The sequence below is a fragment of the Podarcis bocagei genome, assembly GCF_964188305.1.
Source record: "Podarcis bocagei genome assembly, chromosome: 11".
In the NCBI taxonomy this organism is placed as follows: domain Eukaryota; kingdom Metazoa; phylum Chordata; class Lepidosauria; order Squamata; family Lacertidae; genus Podarcis; species Podarcis bocagei.
This window is the reverse complement of record NC_138136.1, coordinates 34,003,234-34,024,906: the sequence shown is the minus strand read 5'-3', so window position 1 is coordinate 34,024,906 and position 21,673 is coordinate 34,003,234. Positions and strand designations below refer to the sequence as shown.

Below are 21,673 nucleotides of genomic sequence, written 5' to 3'. Positions count from 1 at the left end.
CATTCGTCCCCATGACAATGGAGCAACCAGCACCCACACCTGAAGGAGGGGAGGGGGGAAGGGGGGGCTTCGAGGGGGGGATGGATGTCAGGGGTTCAGGAGCAGAGGCGAGGGCAAGGGAGGAAACAGAGAGCGAGGGGGAGGAGTCCGAAGGAAAGATGAGCGATGACGACGACCCGAGATCTCCGAGTCTTTCCAGTGAATCGGAAGATTCACAGAAAGGAGCGCCAGTGGCCAGAGCGAGGGGGGAGATCAAGGGGACACCCCAGGAAAAAGGGACAAAAGGGGGTTCAGAGAGCAGCAGTGGGAAATCGGGGCCAACGTCCCCAACAGAGCGCAGTGGGGAGGAAGGTCGCCAGGTATCGGGATCCGGCGGCTCGCCGCAGGGGGGAGGGCATGAGTCAGGAGTGGCCACACCCCCATCGGGGAGCGAAGGAACGGTCAAGCGGAAAGTGGGAGGTTGGGCGCGCGCGCCAAGTTCAAATGCACAGGAAGGCGGCAGAGTAAGCAGCCCGGAAAGGGAGCCAGGTCCTAAAGCCCGCCGCAAGGAGACAGAAGGGTCCGGGGGGTCAGCGTCAGAAGAGTCCAGGAAGGAAGAGACCACGGGGGGCAGAGGGACCCAGAGAAGGAGGGGAAGGCGGAAAAGGTGGAGTAAGGCGAGGTTATTAAGTTGGTGTACAGGAGGCGGGGACTCGGACGGAGCTTCGCCGGTCTAGCTGATAAGACGTAGGGCTGCCTGCGGCAGTTTGAAATTGGAAACTGTAACTCAATAAAGACTTTTATAAAGTGAACGTTGGCTAGCGTGATCCTCTGTGAGCTAGGATCTGGAAGCAGCCCTGACACCAATGATCATGACATCTCCAAAGTGCAAGGAAAAGGAACTAGTAAAGGCACACAGTTGTAATTACGGGATTTGGAATGGTAAATGGAGTTCACTGTTATGCCCACTATAAACCTGACCCAGCGCAATCAGTCTGCTCAGCCTTCATGCCTGGCTCATAATAAGCTTTACTCAGCACCAGACCTTCTTGGAGAGTCTCCAACACCAGAGTACCCCTTAACATTAAGATCGTGACAGGGAGGGAATAGCATTATGGAGGTTGTTAAAGTGTTTATTCAAAAGACATCCATTGCCAGGTACTCTGGGAAGTCTAGTTTTCTGTTCCTTCTGGCTCAACAGATAGAGCTTTTCATTTACTGTGACTATAACAGTTGAGATTTACAAGATTTAAAAAAAAAAAAAATCACCACCCTATATTTCCACTCCCCTTTGTCATTATCTTATGCAGTGTGTTGACAACATACGGTGCAACGGTTTAATGACCATAGTATTTGAAGAAAACTCCAAAGTCACTGTGCCACATATGATCAAGTAAGTTTGCTGATTTTGACATGTAGCCATACTGTGGGACTTCTTGCATTATCCCTCAAATGCAAAATTGAAACCTTGCTGTTTTGCTTCACTGCACTATTAACCCCATGTTTCACAGGGAAATGCTGCATTATTTGTGAGCCTACTTTGTTTGCTTTTCAAGATTTAGAAAACTATTAGTCTGAATAGTAATATACTAGTTTTTGTTCTTGAAATCATTGTTATAATTTTACATTTAATGGGTGTGCTACTTTATATGTGTTTGTTTTAAGATTTTCTTTAGACTCTGGTGTTACCCTAGCAGACATAACCAACCTTAGACTGTGAGCAGTATCCAGTGAAGTAGATCCATTAGCTGCTTGCACAGTGGAACTTCCCCTCCCTCCCTCCCCTCTCCTTGCATGCCCCTTGTGCCCTCCAGAGGGTTGAGGGGAACCCTAGAACAGATTTAGGGGGACACGTATGGAGAGGAGGAAAAGGGGAACTTCTGTTGCATAACTAAAAGTCCTTGCACTAGGGTGATACAGTTTAGTTCTCAAACTTAATCCGCTCCGGAAGGCTGTTCCAAAACCAAAGCGTTCCAAAACCAATGCACACTTTCCCATAGAAAGTACAGTGGTACCTTGGTTTAAGAACAGCTTAGTTTATGAACAACTTGGATTAAGAATGCTGCAAACCTGGAAGTAGGTGTTTTGGTTTGTGAACTTTGCCCTGGAATAAGAACATGTTTCACTTCCTGTTGAGTGTGTTTCATTTGTAAATTAAGTCCCTCGCTGCTATGTGAAAGCATGCCTTGGTTTAAGAACGCTTTGGTTTAAGAATGGCCTTCCGGAATGGATTTAGTTCGTAAACCAAGGTGCCACTGTAATGCAAAATGGATTAAGCCGTTCCAGACTTTTAAAAACAATCCCTAAAACAGCAATTTAACATGAATTATACTATCTAACGAGACCATTGATCCATAAAATGAAAGCAATAAACTGCAGTCACACAATCAATCAATCAATCAGTAGCTGAGCTGAGTTCCACACAGTCACAAAAACAAAACAAAAAGAGCCGCAGAAACAAAAAAGCAAAATAAATAGAAACAGGCAGATCTCAGCGTAGCATTCAAAACGGAAGTGTGGCACTCAAATTGGAAGCATAACACTCAAAATGGAGCACGTTTGGCTTCCAAAAAAAGTTCGCAAACCGGAACACTTACTTCTGGGTTTGCAATGTTTGGGTTCCAAGTTGTTTGAGTACCAAGGCATTTGAGAACCAAGGTACCACTGTGCTCCCCTATGCAGCAAGATCCCTTTCACTGCAAGCCTCTCCACTGCCCCATGTAGAGCTGCAATGCTGCTGAAAGGCCATGTATGGTGTAGTGGAGGCTGGGAAGTGACAAGCACATTTATTCCTGATTATAAAACCCACTTTGAGTACAGTAATACAAATTAAAAATGAAATACAAAAGCCCCAAGGATTTTGGGATACATCCTACTGCATTCTGCTAGAATAATCATTGGGGCTTTCCCACACATCCCACATTTAACTTTTGGTTGCATAGGTATGAGTTGCATAAGGGTATAGAAAAGACTGTCTTTTATATTTTAAAAAATGACAGCATCTTTAAAACAAAAAACCCTGAGTACGACTTACGAAATGATGTTTAATAATAGTCTTTAAATAATTATATTATGTAGATCTGATGCACGTCTTCACAAAGATGACATTGACATCTGCTTCAGCAAAACACTAAACTCCTGCAAAGTGCCCCAGATTCGTTATGCAAGCGTTGAACGCCTTTTGGAGAGATTAACAGACTTGCGATTTCTCAGTATTGATTTCCTTAATACTTTCCTACATACTTATCGCATATTTACTACTGCAGCAGTTGTCTTGGAGAAACTGTCGGATATTTACAAAAGGCCTTTCACCTCAATCCCTGTTAGGTGAGTTCCTTTCTACTCATTATGTTCTCGTGAGATCTCCCGTCATAATAAACCCTGCAAAATGCTTGGATTACAATTTTACATATGTTTGTTTTTACGCTTACATACTGCTTACTTACCATGGGAGAAGGAATAAAATCCAGCTGGGCTCAAACATCCATCCTGGACTTTGTAATGCCAATCATGTCATACCTGCTGGTATGGTAGATGTTCTGTTTTGGAATTTGTCGCTTTTATTTTCCAATATGCGCATAACCATATTTCAATATTATACTTGCAGCTTACACACATTTATTTACTTAAGTTGTATATTGCTTTTCATCTAAAGGTCTCAGGGCAGTTCACAGCATAAAAATAAAAGCACAGAATACACAATAGAAACAAGAACAAAACAAACCCATAACCCACTCTCCCAACAATTCACACGTGCCATTTCAGCTTTACGCGGTTGAACTCCAGCCAGTTGAAATCACACTAATTAAATGCTCCCTCCAAATCTCCTTGCTCAAATTCCAACTCTCCACAAAGTTTGATGCAAGGGCTCCTGGGTTTCCACTTGCAAAGGCTCATGGGATTGCTAGACACTGTTTTCGCGCCATTTTTGCTGTTCTCTTGCTCTTTTAGGGCCATTTCTGCCCTTTTCGTGCCATTTCCAGGTTTGTGGCGATGTGCACGTGCTCTAAATATGCGTAAATGGGGAGTTGCCTGTACATGCCAAAATACAAATGACCTGTGTTCCTTTATGAGTAGCTTTTAGCATGCACTGTTCAAAATCCGTTCTGGCCTTTCCTTTCTCTCCTAGATCTTTGGAATTGTTTTTTGCTACTAACCAAAACAACAGAGGAGAACACCTGGCTGATGCAAAATCACCACACCTTTGCCGCAAATTCTCTTCCCCTCCACCTCTATCACTCTCTAGGACTTCCTCGCCTGTCAGAACCAGAAAATTGTCACTAAGTTCTCCACTAAATTCTAGGATAGGGGCTTTAGATCTGTCTACGACCTCTCTTGCCAGTAGTCCTACCTCAACATACAGCCCTGCCACTTCACCACCACCCACGCTATCTAAAGTACCATTGGACCTTAGCAAAGGCCCTTCATCTCCAGAACAAAATCCTGGCTTTGCAGATGAAAACTCAGAGAATCCACGTATTGAGCTTTGCAACAAACTAAGGAGAAGCATCCGAAGAGGTATTATATATACAATATATTGTGTAATTAAAGGTTGCTATTTTGCAAAGAAATGTGGGTGTGCTGGTACAAGGGAGGTGGGCCTGCTTATGTTTTGAGCATCACCCACTGCTCAAGTGCACAACTTGAAATCCTCTTACTTTTATGTGCACAAATGGGAAAGGAGCAGTGGAGGAATAAATTGGCACATGCTGCTTCTTCACTGGGAGCCAGTGTGGTGTAGTAGTTAAGAGCAGTAGTCTTGTAATCTGGTGAACCAGGTTCGTGTCTCCGCTCCTCCACATGCAGCTGCTGGGTGACCTTGGGCTAGTCACACTTCTTTGAAGTCTCTCAGCCTCACTCACCTCACAGAGTGTTGTGTTGTGGAGGAGGAAGGGAAAGGAGAATGTTAGTCACTTTGTGACACTTCTTTGGGTAGTGATAAAGCGGGATATCAAATCCAAACTCTTCTTCTTCTCCTTTAAAAGACCAATGCAAGAAATGTAGAAAGAGGATTTTCTAGAGCTGTAAGATGCAAGCTCCCCCCCCCCCCAATTTGTGTAGATCCCTTGAGCAATTATTTCAACAAATCATGGCTGGAATTTCTGGGGTAGCTATAAGAAGAAGAAGAGGAGTTTGGATTTGATATCTCGCCTTTCACTCCCTTTAAGGAGTCTCAAAGCGGCTAACATTCTCCTTTCCCTTCCTCCCCCACAACAAACACTCTGTGAGGTGAGTGGGGCTGAGAGACTTCAAAGAAGTGTGACTGGCCCAAGGTCACCCAGCAGCTGCATGTGGAGGAGTGGAGACGCGAACCCGGTTCCCCAGATTACGAGACTACTGCTCTTAACCACTACACCACACTGGCTCCTTCACCTTTCATATCTGCATAGAAGAAAGAATTCCAGGAGGTGTAGCTTACATGACAAGCTGCACCTGCAATTCCCTCTTCGGTGCAACTTTCAGAAAAAAATCTATTCACAAATAAAATGAAAATTAGCACTAAACTTGTGCAATATTCCGCTATATTTCTGGAAGTCATTTTTATATTGTGTGAAAACACAGATATAATGCGGAAATCAACAGTTTGGGAAAAGTTGGGAAGACGGAATAAAACGCCACATGAATGCAACCTTGGATGACTTTAAAAAGGGATTTGGCAAATACAGGGAGCTTCAGACTTACCCATGTCTCTGAGTCGTGGTGGCTGTCTCCAGGATACCAGTTGCTGGGAAAGAACAGTAGGAAAGGGCTATTGGCCTCACGTCCCACTTGCAACCTGTTTCCCAGAGGCATTTGGGGAACAGGGTGCTGAATTGATGGGCCTTGGGGACCTTCGCACATCTCTGTGAGCTGTGATAAATGTCCTGGAATTGGACAAAGAGCAGAGAAACATATTGATGCTTTTAGGTAATTTGTTTATCTGTTCTACGAAAGCTTCTCCTGGTTAAACATGCAAATTCTAACCTGGAAACTGGTGCTCATGAAAATTTCTCTCAGCCTCAGTTTTATTTTCGTTTTTTACTTACATGAGTTGTATTCTTCTCTCCCCCCCCCCCCAAGCATAGCCCCTTTTTATTTCTTTGGAGAAACCTGACAAGAATTACTGTAAAACTGAAGAAAGCATAATTCCCTTGAAAAGGATATTTTTTTAAAAAAAAGCACCTTGGTGAGACACTTAATACAGTCTTCATCAAAGGATTTGTCACTATAGAAAGTAATATATTGTTTAACAAGAGATCTTTTAGATTGACATTAGTTATAATGTCAGTGGTAATTAGCCGATCATTAATTAAATAAGCTTAAGGAATGGTGTCAGAAATAATACTTCTAGCAAATAAGAAGTTAAGCAAGTTTAGATCTCATTTGCAGATAAAAAATGCCTAGGAGATTTTCAGCAAAAGTTAGTATCTGTTATTATGCATAACAGTTACAGCTGGCTTTTTCTACTAGTCTCTGTTCATTTGTTAGGTACAGTGGTACCTCGTGTTACATATGCTTCAGGTTACAGACTCCGCTAACCCAGAAATATTACCTCGGGTTAAGAACTTTGCTTCAGGATGAGAACAGAAATTGTGGCGCGGCGGCAGCAGGAGGCCCCATTAGCTAAAGTGGTACCTCAGGTTAAGAACAGTTTCAGGTTAAGAACGGACCTCCAGAACGAATTAAGTTCTTAACCCGAGGTACCACTTTATTGAAATGCAGACTGTACCCTATGTAATAAATTCTACTGTGTTAGCCAATAACTATGTATAGCCTGAGATAAAACACGTAGTTCAGTTCTCTGTTGACATAATTATTTAGTTCTACAGCAGAATCCCAGTTATATAATCTCAGCAGTGTCAATGAGCATTATGCAGAATGGAAAAGCAAAATAATACTTAATAATAATATTAATAATAATTAAAATGACGTAAATTATTCCTGATGCCTAAGCTAGTGACTTCTTGCCTGAATATGTATCAAGAATAAGGCACATGGAAAGTTAACTGTGTAAATGAAAAGCACCAATATCAAACAGAATTATGCAAAACAGAGACGTGCAAGTACAATGAATTTCCATGATTTATTCTGCTGATTTTTATTTTCTTGGTTGACAGGCAGAATATATGCAGCCTTAATCTTTGTTAAGGTGTGTCCCCTGAGGCAGAAGCATCAGATACAGTGAGGATTTTGATAACACAAGTGAGAGAAGCTCTCAGGTGGAATTAAGAGTTTGATACAGTAGAGAAGTACATTGGATAACTCTATCCTTCATAATTAAATTCAACCCTCACCAACAAAGGAAACTAGGAAAGTGAATACATGTAAAAATAATTAAATATAATCTGCCTAGTTTTTAGGTGAATAACTTTGATTTTTGTATGGAAAAAATGAAGCCTTGAGTAAGAAAAGACCTTTGAAGCAGAGGTATCAAATCCTATGAGGATTTTGGTAACAAAAGTGAGAAAACTCAGTAGTAGCATTAGGGTAATACACTGGGAGATTATGTTTTGCATGTAGTTTGACAAATTATGCTTCAGATTTAAACTCTCTGTTTACCAACAAAGGGAGCAAAGGCAACAGGAAAACATAACAGTTGAGAATACTTTTCAGTCCAGCATTTGAACAGGTCTGATACAGCAAATACCTGAGAGGACAACATTGAACTGAGGGCAGTCTTGCAGATAAGAACAACCCGAAATGATGTTGACAATTTTATTTTAAATAATGGCATGTGGTACCTAATAGATGAAATAAATTTGTCACCACTGCTAGAACTGTATGGAATTCTTACCACAACACAGAGAGTGGTCATTCACTCTCTTTCACCTCAGTTCTTTTTGAATCCATAAACTCTGCAGTGATGTTTGTTTTAGATTCTGGTGAATCTAATAGTTGAATTGTTTGTTTCCTGTCTTTAACCACTAGACATTGGTCTGAGTAGATGCAAAATCATGAAACAGCTATCTTCATTATTGATAGTACAGCCTATTTTGTTTTAAATTGGTGTCCTTTATTCCCTTATTTATAAGCTTTATAGTTACTTGTGTCATTGGTTTCTGTCAGTGTCAAGTACCCTGATATTTTATCAATACTATTAAATTTATGTGAGCAGGTGTTGCACTTGCATAAACTTATTTCCCGAATTTCCTAAAGGGTTGTCTCAGAATATGTTACATGAGCAGCGTAAACTAAAGTTCACTGACAGAACTATAAAATGATGTTGGCTGGTAGAAGTAAGTGCTAGAATCCCAAACACCAGGAGCTCCCAATGTGCACATAGAACTTCACATGAACATATATTGCTTATCATTTTCAGTGATGAAAAATGTGCATGTAAAGCCATCTTTTTTCATGTGCAGAGCTTTCATCAACATTGAACAGAACAAGGAAGACCCCACTGATCAATGTCCTATGATCAATGTCTTAAGAACAATATTACTTTGTTCCCCATATATTAAAGGTGATTTTATAGTTGACCATTATATAGGGTCTCATTAATTTAAAGACATTAGTGGGTTTTTGTTGTTTTCAAACCAAATGTTTCAATCATTTCTTTTCAAAAAATCATTTAAAATGCATCTGTTTTGTTCAGAATCTGCACACTGAAAAAACAACCTTTTGGTTTTTAGAGTTTAAGAAGGTGTAGCATAATTTCATACCTGATATGTGAAATGTTTTATGATTGAATTATAAAGACCACTCGCTGTCTCTATATTAAAGTGCATACTTCTTAAAGCAGCGGTTCTGGAATCTGTATCAGTGGATCGCACTATCCCAGAAAGTGCCTCAACTGTGGATACTCCTGAGCTCTCCCCGTGTAGATCTCCTTCGACTCCACGACATCTACGTTATCGACAGCCAGGGGGTAAGGTTAAAAAAAGCAAAACTTTAATACATTGCATGGTTATATCAAAAGGACCTTGTAGTGATAATAAATTCCGAAACAATTTGTTTACTATCTATTTCTGTTCTCTTTCTGCAAAATGTAAGAAAATAAGATGTGAATAACACCATTCCAAATGATTAGCATTTGAGCAGCAAGAGAACGAAAAGCATATTTGCGTTAGGATGCAATGAAATGTTCTGCAATATTTTGAACTAGATGTACATTTGTTCGAGAAAAATATTGACTTGAGTCTTATAACTGACAGATTCTCATGAACCAAACTGAGGGGACACATTGTGCACTGTGTATGGTGATGAGATGTATGATACCGATCACTGTTAGTGGGAAATAAGTCTATTTGTGTGGCACTGAAAATGTACAGATGGTATTCTAATTACTCATTACACAATGTGAATAAATTGCTTAACCAGGAGTGAAATTCTTTTGGTAGAACTCCAGTAAATCGTGTGTCCCACTAACAGATGCTTAAAGGATGCAACATACTGACAACTTGGTCCTGAACCCAACACTTCCATTGCATGAGCCGGAAGTAACTTCTTTCTCCATGACTCTTTTAATCAAATCCATAGTAGAATTTTCACATCTCTCTTGGGAATCAGGCCATGCGGAAGTTCAGTATGATTAGAAATTGAGCGTGGAATCTGATTGTGCCTTCCCCTCATGGAAATGCTTTTTCATATATATTTTTAAAATCATTTTTCATTACCATGTCTCACATTTCATTGATTATAACCATACATTCAATCACTGACTTCCCTTCCCCCCTTCCATGGTTCTAATTATTTATCAATTAATACTTCATATTCTAATTTCCCTTTATGTTCATATTTCTCTCTCCCCCTATATATTTAACGCTTTAGACTGCTGAATTTACATTAACCCTGCTGACATTTCAGCCTGATTAACATGATTCTTCAGATATTCTGCAAACATTTCCCACTCCTCCTTAAATATTCCATCTTCCTATTCTCGTATTCTGTTAGTTAAATTCCTCTCATGGAAATGTTTTTGATCCAGCTGGTGCCTCTGCCAACAGGTGGGGAGAGGGGATTTTTACCAGCCCCCTTTCCCAAATGCTGCCCCCTAAAAATGTCTTCTGGAGGGTTGGCTGCCCTTCTGGAACAGCATGGGAGTCTGCAGGAGGAGGTGGAAGTTGACCAAAATATATATTCCTTCCTCTTCTATTATCAGAGGCCTTTGCTGAATCAAAAACAAAATCACAAAATGTTCTGTTTGTTTTTTCCAGCAGGAAGGTTTGCTTGTATATATGCATGCTTAAACAATGTTTTTTCCTCTACCATAAAAGCATACATGGAGATAGATATCCAAGCTTGTGGTTTTCATTTACAAAACAATGCTCGCTGTTGATGTTGTTTTATTTTTTTGTTATTTACTTTGCAGTACAGGCGACTGACAACAGTCATTGTTCCGTTTCCCCTGCTTCTGCTTTTGCTATTGCTACAGCTGCAGCTGGGCATGGGAGCCCACCAGGTGAGCCTTCTGGTACCAAAAATTTTTTGGGGGTGGGGGTGAATTACTGAGCACTAGTAAGTGAATGCAGTCAATATTTGCAATCGAATATTTGCAGGCTGCTCTGGGGGGCTTTGGTCCAAAAGGCAGCATAAAACTAAGCTTAACTAACTGAGAAATACTATACCAATTCAAAAGTAAATCCCATTGAATTCAATGGGGCTTGCTGCCACATAACAAGATACAGGATTTCAGGCTAAATGATTGACAAATACTTCTTTGAAATATTCATCACTGTGCTCATGGTGAATGAATGAATGAATGAATCTTTATTTGCATCAGACATCGGCCATAGCAATAAAACAACAATATGATATATAAAGAATAGAAATAAAAAGTCAATTATATAAAATAACATTTTAGGGTTTTGAATCAGTAGTCAAATAGTGGATCTTATTCTAATTGCCCCAGCTAAAAACCTTGCAGCCTTTGCTGTCACCTGCTCATCTTGATCTGCCAAGAGAAAGGACACTGTGGCAGTGACTGGGCAACCCAGAGTGGACAATAAAAGAGGGGTGATAACCTCATTCCTCAAGTCTTTATAAAGAGTGCAAGCCAGAAGGGCATGCGCCATCAATTTGTTATGGCCATCTCCACAGGGACATAAGCGTTTTTTGTGTGGAATCTGCTGGAATCATCCCTCAAGTACAGCCAAGGGCAATACATTCAATCTTGCGAAAGTAAAAGTGCACCTGTATTTTAGAATTGCTAGGTTATGCAGATAGGGTGCCAGAGAGTCAAAAAGGGTAGGTGGAAAATTGTCATACCATGGGCAAAATTTCCTTATTGTGGCCAAGTTGTTCTGACGCTCAATATCATTTAGGCGCTGACAAATTAGACTGCTTTACTAAAACCCAAAGTGAGTAGCTGTTGTGATAAACCACAGGAGTGAAGTTTTTGATTGTCTATCCAGGCGCAGCACTAGGGATATTAGACCGGGGGGATTTAAGTTTAGGCGAAGCCAGTCGTTAAGTGTCCTATGCAAAATCCGCAATTCCATCAAGGGAAGATTAGCCTCTAGGCGCAATGATGCGTTTGGGACACAGGGTGGTACAGAGAAAATTTGCCTTAAGAACTTTGATTGGACAGCTTCCGTAGATCCAAGGTGAGTGCCTGTCCAAATCTGAGCCCCATACAATAACTGTGCTAGGGGTTTAGCTTGGAACACTTCCAGGACTGATGGTATATGTTTACCACCTTTTGTGTAGAAAAAGTGTGCCAGAATTTTGGCGCTTTGGGACGCTTTTTCTTTGCACATTTCTGGTGTGCTCCCCATGATCCTGTAGACTGGAATATAAGGCCAAGATATTTGAAAACTTTGACCTGTTCAATTCGCTGGTTGTCCATGCGTCATCTATGGGCCCTATAGTTTCTTGAGAAAACCATGACTGTTCTCATGGTGTACATGGGTGCCAGTCCTGTAGCCAGAAATTATGTGGTAAGCAGGCCAGGAATAAGTTGTAGAATAGCCAGTCTGTAAAGGCAGGTCATTCAATACACTTACATCAGTTAAATTATTTCTTAGATAGCAATTCAGTAGAGACCAATTCAGTCTGCATGCTTTTCCTTGTATCGCCACATTGAAAGGACTAGAGACTTGCTTTTACAAATGAAAGCTGAAGGCTTAGAAAGGGTTCCTAGAATATCACTGGCAGGTTCAGCTGGCAGGGTGGTATGGGCAGGGCAGTGAGGCTCACCTCACTTTCCAGCACTGAGTATCTTTGCCAGTTATTGAGAGGGGAAGGGATGAGGAATGAGCAGCTCAGCACAGTGCAGGTGGGTTTCAGTCATCTGCCTTCAACCAAGTAACTGAATGATTTGCTCCAGCAGATTGCTGGTACGTGGTTGATTGTGTATTTCTTTTGCTCTTGTAGTGTTTACATTTTTACTGTTGTTTTTAATTTGTTTTGTTTTGTGTTGTTGCACACTGCTAAAAAAATGTTCTACTGCTACAACACTGGGAGAAGGATGAAATGCTTCAATCTGTAGTTTTGAAAGGTGAAAGCATCCTCTCATGTTTGCCATCTAGCACACCTTATTGGTGCACAATACGTGCTGTTTTTGCTAGAATGAAGCATGGCAGTGTTTTTCCACTGTATTCCCCATTGATTAAAATAATGGCCTTGGCATTTCCTCCCTAGTGTATTTCTACCTGAAATTTACATATTTATCATATTTCCTAAAGTTTGTCTTTAGACTGTTTGGGGTGTCAATAATAGGCAGAGAATTCACGTGCTTCAACCTGTCCTTGAATTTTATACTCGGGAACATTATTTCTTTTTTTCTTTTCAATATGCACGAATTCTGTGATCAATTTGAATAGACTTCTATTTTTGTTCCAGAACCAAGAGCTGTTTTGAATCTAGAGAACTGTTGCTTAGCAATTTTATCAACTGGTTAGGCAAATGCTATCCTTCAAACTGAGGGGAACTGCACCATGCAGCTTTTATTAATCAGCAAGCTTCTATTAAAATGGTAATTATTGGAGGAAGAGAAAGAAGACTGCGCCCTGTTAATAAATACATCTTCAACTGTAAGGGGAGGACCAAGGCCACTGGCCCCTCTATGGCAGGTCATGGGGTCCTTCCTGAATTAAGCTGCATCCTGAGATTTAATTAGTGCAGCCTGTAGTCAGAGAATAGAGCAGAAGAGAGGAAGACAGTGCATGGGCAGTGATGCTTTCGGCATGTGGTAGAAAGCTGCAAGAAACACCTAGTCTTGAGCTGTAAATTGGAACAAACAGCAATTCACAGAAAACCTAATTGCCGTTTGCTCCAATTAAGCGCTAAAGAGCAGTTTTCCCTGGGAGAAAGTAGTGCAACAAGAGGAAGTGTGGATAAGCCCAAAGTCACTGGTGAGGATCCTGAAAACTTTGCATGTTAGTATATTCACTGTATATTGAGCAGCCAAAATTACTAGGCTAAAATCTAGTGCACTGAAATATATTATATAAGGGAACTATCTGTGAAGATATAAATGACCCACTGGTATTTATATATTGTTGGCAATTAATTGATCATATATATTGCATTTTGAAACTTGCTGATAGTCTTTTCTGCTGACATCCTTGGCCTGATTTTTTGTTTTACTGAAAGCACAGTTCATATTTCCTTTGACTTTCAGGAGCTTTGCATTTGGGAGGGTTGTTTCCACATTGCTGCCTTAGAGCACAATGAAGTTAGTTGTTTTTAAAGTACATTCCAGAGCTCTCTACACCTTAGCTGTTCACATCAGTTTGGGGTCATCAGTGTCAGATTTTTTTCTGTCTTTACTCCTAGGCAATGGTGTTCACACATTACATAGATTTCTATTTGCTGGGGCTATTTCCTTCGTTTCTTTACTTTCTGAATCTGCCTAAAGCTTGGGTACACTAAATTGATGTTTTCAGTGTTCTTTCCACTATGATTCCAAGATCTGTTTCCTATGATAGTCACTATGAATATAGACACCATCAATGTCAATGTATCGTTAAACTGTTTTCATAAAATGCATCCTTTTGCACTTAATTGAGATTGCTGTTGCTAATTAGCATAGCCCTGATATTATCACATTTAATACTTCCTACTCTCTGTATTTATAACATTTTCATGCTCCTTTTTTTGCAAAAAGCACAATAACATCATTCTGTCTCCACTGTGAAATGGTTCTTTAGATGGCTGTTAAGCATAGGATTGCAAAATCTCCGCTGCCTAAATGTTGGGAGAGTCCACTTGGGAAACCCCAACCTGTGCATTATGTAATATGATATATAACAAGCAGAACAGGTGGCTAACTAGTGAAAAGATTTCTAAAAAACAGATAGCTGCAGGTGACTAACCACAGCAAGTCAAACTGTGCTGCAAAGGAAACCAAAAATTATGCACAGCATTTAGTCTGTTTTGCAGAATCATTATTTTCCAATACCAAATAATTAGTCAGACCACGAACAAGCAGAAAATGCATTTAGTAAAAGTTCCAAATAAAAATAAAGAATAATTGCAAATGACACAAAAATGAGCAAGGAAAAAGATAACTGAATCTGCAGAACAGACAATGATAAATACAAAAACAATGGGGCTATTAAGTATGATAAACCTTACTGCCGAATAATGAGGGTAACGAAGTATAAGTGGGGATGACAATATTTAGCTAAGGACAATTAACAAATATATTGAATTAATTAGTGAGAGGCAGCCTCATACTTCAAAGAGGGAGATAAATATGCAGAAGCTTCCAAGACCATTTGTTCCGTGCAGTCAAACACTGCATAGAAAGAAAAGGGAAGGCGACAAAACAGGGAGCTTTTCATGGTCAGTCAAATGACGCTGCGTGTCATGTAGAGGAGCCAATATTTGTTCAAATTTGTGCATCTAATAAAGTGCATGTGCTAGGAAAACATAAATGCTGATGCAATAAAGACTTGACTCAAGTTACGGTATATTAGGTTAGCCAACAAAGGCAGTTAGAGAAGGTCTGCCAAAGACAAATATCTCTGGTATAGGAATTTGTCATCAAACAGTTATGAGATGGTCAGCTTCTTATTTTTGGACATACCTTATGTATTATTGGAATTGTTCGATTTCAGCAAAAAAAAATTAAAACAATTGGATAGGTTCCACAACAAACTGTGGAATTTGTGCATAATTCTCTCCCTAATAGGCCAGTAAGTGCTGATATTACACATTTATTTTAAGGGTTAAGTCACAGTAGAATACTGAATCATACCGAAGGTCCACCATCATCCTGTTTCCCGCAGCAACCAATCAGATATCTCTAGGAGATCTTCACTTGGGTTTGAAGGCAATAGCCCTTCACTGCAGTTGCACCTCCCAAGTACCGTATTTTTAATTTATATATATATATATAAATATTTATTGAAGTTTTCACAATATTACATAATGAAAAAGGAAAAAGAAAAAATAAGAAATAAAAAACATTTAAAAATAATTCCATCTTTACATCACTTATCTTTCATTTACTTGTTTCCCGGACCTCCTCATACCTCCCTTTTTTGTATTCCAGTTCAATTTATTAGTTCACCAATTCCTTTTCCTCCTTATTATCCTGATGTTTAATCTTAATATATTATAACATTAAATTTTTACCTATTAAAAATCTAATTTTTCCATATTCTTTTAAACCATTACCGCTAGAAACCACTTAACTTCAATCTAACATCATTCTAACATTCTTTAATTTTGCAATATTTCTGTAAATAGTCTTTAAATTTCCTCCAATCTTCTTCCACCGACTCTTCTCCCTGGTCTCGGATTCTGCCAGTCATTTCCGCCAATTCCATGTAGTCCATCACTTTCATCTGCCATTCTTCCAGAGTGCGTAAATCTTGTGTCTTCCAATACTTTGCAATAAGTATTCTTGCTGCTGTTGTAGCATACATAAAGAAAGTTCTGTCCTTCTTTAACACCGATTGGCCCACTATGCCCAGGAGAAAGGCCTCTGGTTTCTTCAAGAATGTATATTTAAATACCTTTTTCAATTCATTATAGATCATCTCCCAGAAAGCCTTAATCCTTGGGCACGTCCACCAAAGGTTAAAGAATGTACCTTCAGTTTCTTTACATTTCCAACATTTGTTATCGGGCAAATGGTAGATTTTTACAAGCTTGACTGGGGTTATGTACCACCTGTATATCATCAAGTACCGTATTTTTTCGCCCTATAGGACGCACTTTTCCCCCTCCAAAAATGAAGGGGAAATCTGGGTGCGTCCTATGGGGCGAATGCAGGCTTTCGCTGAAGCTTGGAGAGCAAGAGGGGTCGGTGTGCACCGACCCCTCTCGCTCTCCAGGCTTCAGGAAGACATCCGCAGCCTAGGCAGCCCTGCGGGAGTTCCCGCAGGGCTGTCTAGGCTGCAGGTAGCAGCCTGTTTCCCGGAGCGCCAGGCGTGCTGAAAGCAGAGCTCCCGGCGCTTCGGGAACACATCCGCAGCCTAGGCAGCCTGCAGGAGGTCCCGCAGGGATGACTAGGCTGCGGATAGCAGCCTGCTTCCCGGAGCGTCAGGTGCCCTGAAAGCAGAGCGCCCCGTGCGCCGGACAGACATCCGCAGCGTGGGGAGCCCTGCAGGAGTTCCCCGCAGGGCTCCCCATGCTGCGGATAGCAGCCTGCCGCCCGGCGGGGTGCCCTGAAGCAGAGAGCCCCTCGCGCTGGGCAGACATCGGCCAGCCCCACAAGCTCGGGGGACAGCAGGGAGGCGCAGCGCCGCCATCCCGCTGTTCTTCGACCTGGTTCGGTTTCCCCGACCTGCTTTTGGGGGGGAAATAAAGGGAAAAAATGTTCCCTTCATTTCCCCCCCAAAAAACTAGGTGCATCCTATGGGACGGAGCGTCCTATGGGACGAATAATACGGTATTTAGTGGCAAATCACCTCTGATTTGTTTTGTTTAGCTATCATGGTTAATATCTGTGGATACACACTGATTCTTCGTGCAATTGTCTAATCCTGTTTTAAAGCCATCTAAGATGCCCGCGACAGGGTGAGCTCCCGTTGCTCGGTCCCTGCTCCTGCCAACTTAGCAGTTTGAAAGCACATCAAAGTGCAAGTAGATAAATAGGTACTGCTCCGGTGGGAAGGTAAATGGTGTTTCCGTGTGCTGCTATGGTTTTGCCAGAAGCGGCTTAGTCATGCTGGCCACATGACCCAGAAGCTGTCTGTGGACAAACGCCGGCTTCTCGGCCAGTAAAGCGAGATGAGTGCTGCAACCCCAAAGTTGTCCGCGACTGGACCTAACGGTCAGGGGTACCTTTACCCTTTACCCATTACCTTGTGGCACTCAACTCAGCGAAAAACAGTACCTTCCATTTGCAGTCGTCCCCCCCACTGAAATTTATATTTTAGATTTGAAGAAGTGTCTATGATACTCAGGACTACATAAGAAAGGACAGAACAGGTTCAGCCGTTCATTTTATGTATTTATAAATGTATGAATCTTCTCCCTATTAGGACTTTTTGAGATATATATATATGTACACACATAGATACACATCTCATATAATATAAATATGTAAGCAAAATCTTCAAAATCCTTTAAATGTGTTATTTTCAAAAGTTATGCTCTGAGCCAATGGGCTATGTATTGGGGGGGATTACTCCCATAGATTTTCCTTTTCATCTAGCAGCATTTATTTCATCTTGAACTTTCCTTTTAAATTGTGTAGGGTTTAATAACTCTGAACGAACATGCGATAAGGAGTTCATAATACGTCGAGCAGCCACAAATCGTGTCCTGAATGTCCTTCGCCACTGGGTCTCAAAGCATTCTCAGGTACTTTTTGTTACATTTTTCCAGCAAAATCTCCATTGTATCAAAGAGTTTGTGCGCGCACACACAAAAACACATAATTAGTTTGGAATTACCAATTTGGGCTCTGTGTTAAGCATCACAATTGTCATATTAAAATTTTAGGTTTGCAGTGCAGCCTCATTAGAATAGTTCTTCTGTATATTGCTGTGGTGTAATTACAAGGGGACAAGGTTTGCTTTTCTCATTACAGTTGTGTTTTACTCAAACGAATGCATTGTTGGGAATAAGCTAATAAAGGTTGGTTTGTTGATCCGTTCTGAGATAGGCACAGAGTTGCCAAAAATCTAGCGCTGGGGACTCAGCTACATTAGGTTTGTTTGTTTAAGTTATAAATGCGTTATAACACTGTGACACCAGATGGTGCTGTAGAGCTGAAATTGGAACTGAATGAAATTTTCCATTGTGAGCTTTACAGCGGTTTTTTCCAGATCATTTTCAGAGTGTTTTTTTTAAAAAAATAGGTGTTTAGATGCAGCCTGGATCAGCAAAATATGTCTCCACTATGATTAGCTATTGAAATATAATCATGAGTCATGGCTCTATGTTGTTCTCCTATTACTTGGGCTTGCCCTCGTTCAAAGAACAGCATAGTTACTCATGGGTGATTTAAGCATTTCTTTACTGCATGTGGAAAGCATTACATAACAGAGTAACATTTTAATTAGGCTTACTGTAGAAATCATGGAACACCTCCATATAAGTGCCTCTTTCTGGCTGTGGCCGGAACAGGTATAAAATTGCTCTACCTCATTAGGTGCAGTGGATCCCATGCAAACCAATCATGCTCTGTAAAATGTCACATTGAAGGTTGGTTGGGGGCCTCTGTGCTAACTAAAGAAGAGTCCTGCTGGATGAAACCAAAGCATCCTGTTTAGTACAACATACAGTGGCTAAACAAATGCCTATGGGAAGCTCACAAGCAGGATATGAGCTCACTCCTGCTGTTGTTCCCCAGCAGCTGGTATTCAGATGCATTCTACCTCCGAACCTGGAGGTAGTATATAGCCATCATGACTGATAGTCTTATTCTCCATGTTGGATGCGTAACATTTGATTTAACACCAGGACCTTCTGTGCATCAAACTTATCACTGTAAATATGTATTTTCCTGTGTATAACACCCCCCCCCCATGTATAAGATGCCCCCTATTTTGGGGGACTCCAAATTGAGAAAATGGGGGGGGGGGAGAGATTGTATCCGTGTATAAGATGACTCACAATTTTGAACATAATTTTTAAACCTAGTTTTATACACGGAAAAGTACGCTAAATACATTACTTCAAATTAAGTCTCCAGTGCTAGGCTCTAGAGGAATCTTGACTCTACAGTATAAACTAAGTCCTATAAGCTAAGTTCCCATTGCTCAGGGATCGGGAACTTTCCACGATACCATTTAATTCATAAAAGAAATTTGTGGAGGCATACTTGTGGCAGAGTTTCATTATATGGGAAGCTGTTCAGGATCTGTTTAGCACCACCTAATCTGAAGCTGTGTATGAGCAAATAAAATAAATACAGCATAATGAACCCAATGCCATCACATCTACAAATGAAGCAACTGTGTTACCTTCATAAAATATGTTGCTGGTTTTTTAATAATGTATTCTGTTCATACCTTCTCTGTATGCTGAGTATGTTATGGATCATGTCAGAAAAAGTGAGGTTGTTAAAAATGCAAAACATTTCCAAGCAAGTGTACAAAATATTGCAACTTGTAGGATCTAGCCACATCAACATTGGCATGAGCAAGAGACCCAAAGTGGACCAGATGTATTAGAGAATTACAGCATGGTTATTTAGTGACTTTCACATTAGCCTCATTTTTCTCCAAGCTATATATAGGTTTATATGGTCTTGGGTTGGATCCTTCGTCTAAGGCTGGGGGTGGGTGGGTGTGCCACCCCCAAAAGTGAGATAAAATTCAGAGTACTATGGTAAAGAGGTCCTAGGGTGTAGGGTTCTGTCTGAAAGCCCAGACAGGGGTTGACAGATCATAGAACATCCCTGAATGGCATCCTGATGGGATTTCCTCATTAGATTTGCATCACTGGGTGGTACCCATTCACCAGGATCAACCCTGATGGAGATAACAGCCACCAGTCAGGTTGACTGGTTCAGGGTACATACCCAATGCGTATGCCAAATTCTGACTTTGATAGAATCATAGAGTTGGAAGGAACCTTGTGGATCATCTTGTCCAACCTGAATATGCAGCTGTCCCATACAGGGATAGAATCTGCAACCTTGGCATTATCAGTACCACGCTTTAACCAACTGAACTATCCTTAGAATTGTCTACAATCGATGAAATTGTGGCCATTTTGATCCCAAGCTGGTGTCATGTTTTTCTTACTGCATACGCACTGTTAATCCCCTCCCTCGGTAACACTGACTTGCTGCGCTGTGGCCTGCGAACATGACACCCACACAGTATGAATTAGACAGTTATAAGGAGTTTTTGGGGCCACATATGATCTCCATGCTTTTAGTTCCAATTATAGCAATCGCCAAAAAACTTTCTAATTGGTTGGTCTTGGTACAATTAAATGATGAATTTGGCACCTAAATGGTCATGTACAAGACAAAGCAAAACTGATACGTCTGCTTTTTGCATTGTTCCAGCAAAAAAAGTTGCAGAAGTTTAAAGCTTTGATCGATCTCCTGCAACACTTCAGGGAACATGAGTCGCCCTCACTGTACTAAGCATACAATCAGTCAAACTAATTAGAAGTGCACTGCGGTTGCCTCTGCTTCAGTATGACGGATTCTTCATTAAGCAACTGGGGTTTTTTTGGTGATGACGGTAAACATTCTAACATGCTGGAATGAGTGTCTCTTTTTTTTGGTAAGCAATAGCAAAAACGGTTAGCTAAGAATCCCAGTTGAATAGATTGCTCATTCAGAGTTACTGTACACGTTACCAGTTTATGAAATGCACAAACAGTAAAAGCTCTTTGAGAATTATGAAGTCATTTCACTAATACAAGTTGTACATTTAAACTAATTATATCCAATCGGGTTTGACAGACAAAAACTGCTGTTACAGGAACAAAACTGGCAGGCTCCACAAATGCTGATACCTGCTTTTTGCTCAGAAATAAGTGGAGTGGAGAGGAGACTTTTGCAGCGCCAGCCAAGGACAGCTCTATTCCCATGTATTTCAGTTCAGGCCACACTGAACGGAATTAATTGATACAAGTTGATTAGGATTCACTTAGAATTCATTTCTAAGGTAGAATAATAGATTTGTCAATTGTACTTTTAGAATCATGTGATAAAAGAACCTGAAAGGTACCTTAAATTAGAAAACGTATCTCTACTACAATGCCCCCACCCTCCTCGTGTGTGTGTGTGTGATTTAAAAAAAAATAGTTTTCAACAATATATAAACAAAACAAGAAGTTTTCCCCAATCCCACCTTCCATCTGCCGTAACAGAAGATTAATGTAATGGTTCTAGGGGTTGCTTGTGTGTAAATCAACGCCACCCTTGGCTGGTTGCCTGAATGAACCCTTTCTGTCTGGACAGCCATTCGCCCGTGACTGTCTCAATCGCTGGCAGAATCCGTCAGTGGGCGTTTTTTGAACTTCTTCCAGCAAAGAAGCGCTTTGACACCTAGTCTCCGCCTAGCTTCCCTGCGCGGAAGCCTTCTGCGCAGGGAGGGTGTGGGCATCGGAGGACCCGTGCTCTCCCCACTGGTTCCCGGCAAGGAGTCTTGGAGCCACCTCGCCGATTCCCCCATCTGCCCCCCTTCTCCACTGGTGTTACGCTGATTTCCTTCCCCAGAAGATGTGCTGCTTCTCTCCCTCCCGGGACGCTCTCCGGAATCCCTCTGGAGCCCTCCCTCTCCCTCTGGCTCCGATGGCAGTTCCCTGACAATTAATGTATAAGATTTTTCCATAAGTCCATGGGTGAAGTCGGTGGAGGCCGGTCATCAGGGTGTTCACTTGAATATTTTATAAGGGGTACCAA

The 21,673-nt window shown here is 41.0% G+C and overlaps 1 protein-coding gene and 1 long non-coding RNA gene across 4 annotated transcripts in view; one reads left to right on the top strand and one right to left on the bottom strand.

The window, feature by feature from the left end:
• Positions 1–21,673, top strand: part of RASGRF2 (Ras protein specific guanine nucleotide releasing factor 2) — a 95,042-nt gene that overhangs the window by 55,049 nt on the left and 18,320 nt on the right. For 2 of the 3 annotated variants that reach the window (XM_081212483.1, XM_081212481.1), the window contains exons 13-18: positions 1,290–1,372; positions 3,058–3,306; positions 4,109–4,497; positions 8,699–8,827; positions 10,271–10,360; positions 17,555–17,661. In XM_081212483.1, coding sequence (XP_081068609.1) covers positions 1,290–1,372; positions 3,058–3,306; positions 4,109–4,497; positions 8,699–8,827; positions 10,271–10,360; positions 17,555–17,661 — 1,047 coding nt within the window. The remainder of the gene's footprint in view (positions 1–1,289; positions 1,373–3,057; positions 3,307–4,108; positions 4,498–8,698; positions 8,828–10,270; positions 10,361–17,554; positions 17,662–21,673) is intronic. The other variant, XM_081212482.1, reaches the window with a different exon arrangement.
• LOC308597071 overlaps positions 11,347–21,673 on the bottom strand; it is a 67,226-nt gene continuing 56,899 nt past the window's right edge. Inside the window, exons 5-6 of the long non-coding RNA XR_014012814.1 lie at positions 18,447–18,547; positions 11,347–11,873 (exon numbers count right to left, since the gene is read on the bottom strand). This is a non-coding gene — a long non-coding RNA (uncharacterized lncRNA). The remainder of the gene's footprint in view (positions 11,874–18,446; positions 18,548–21,673) is intronic.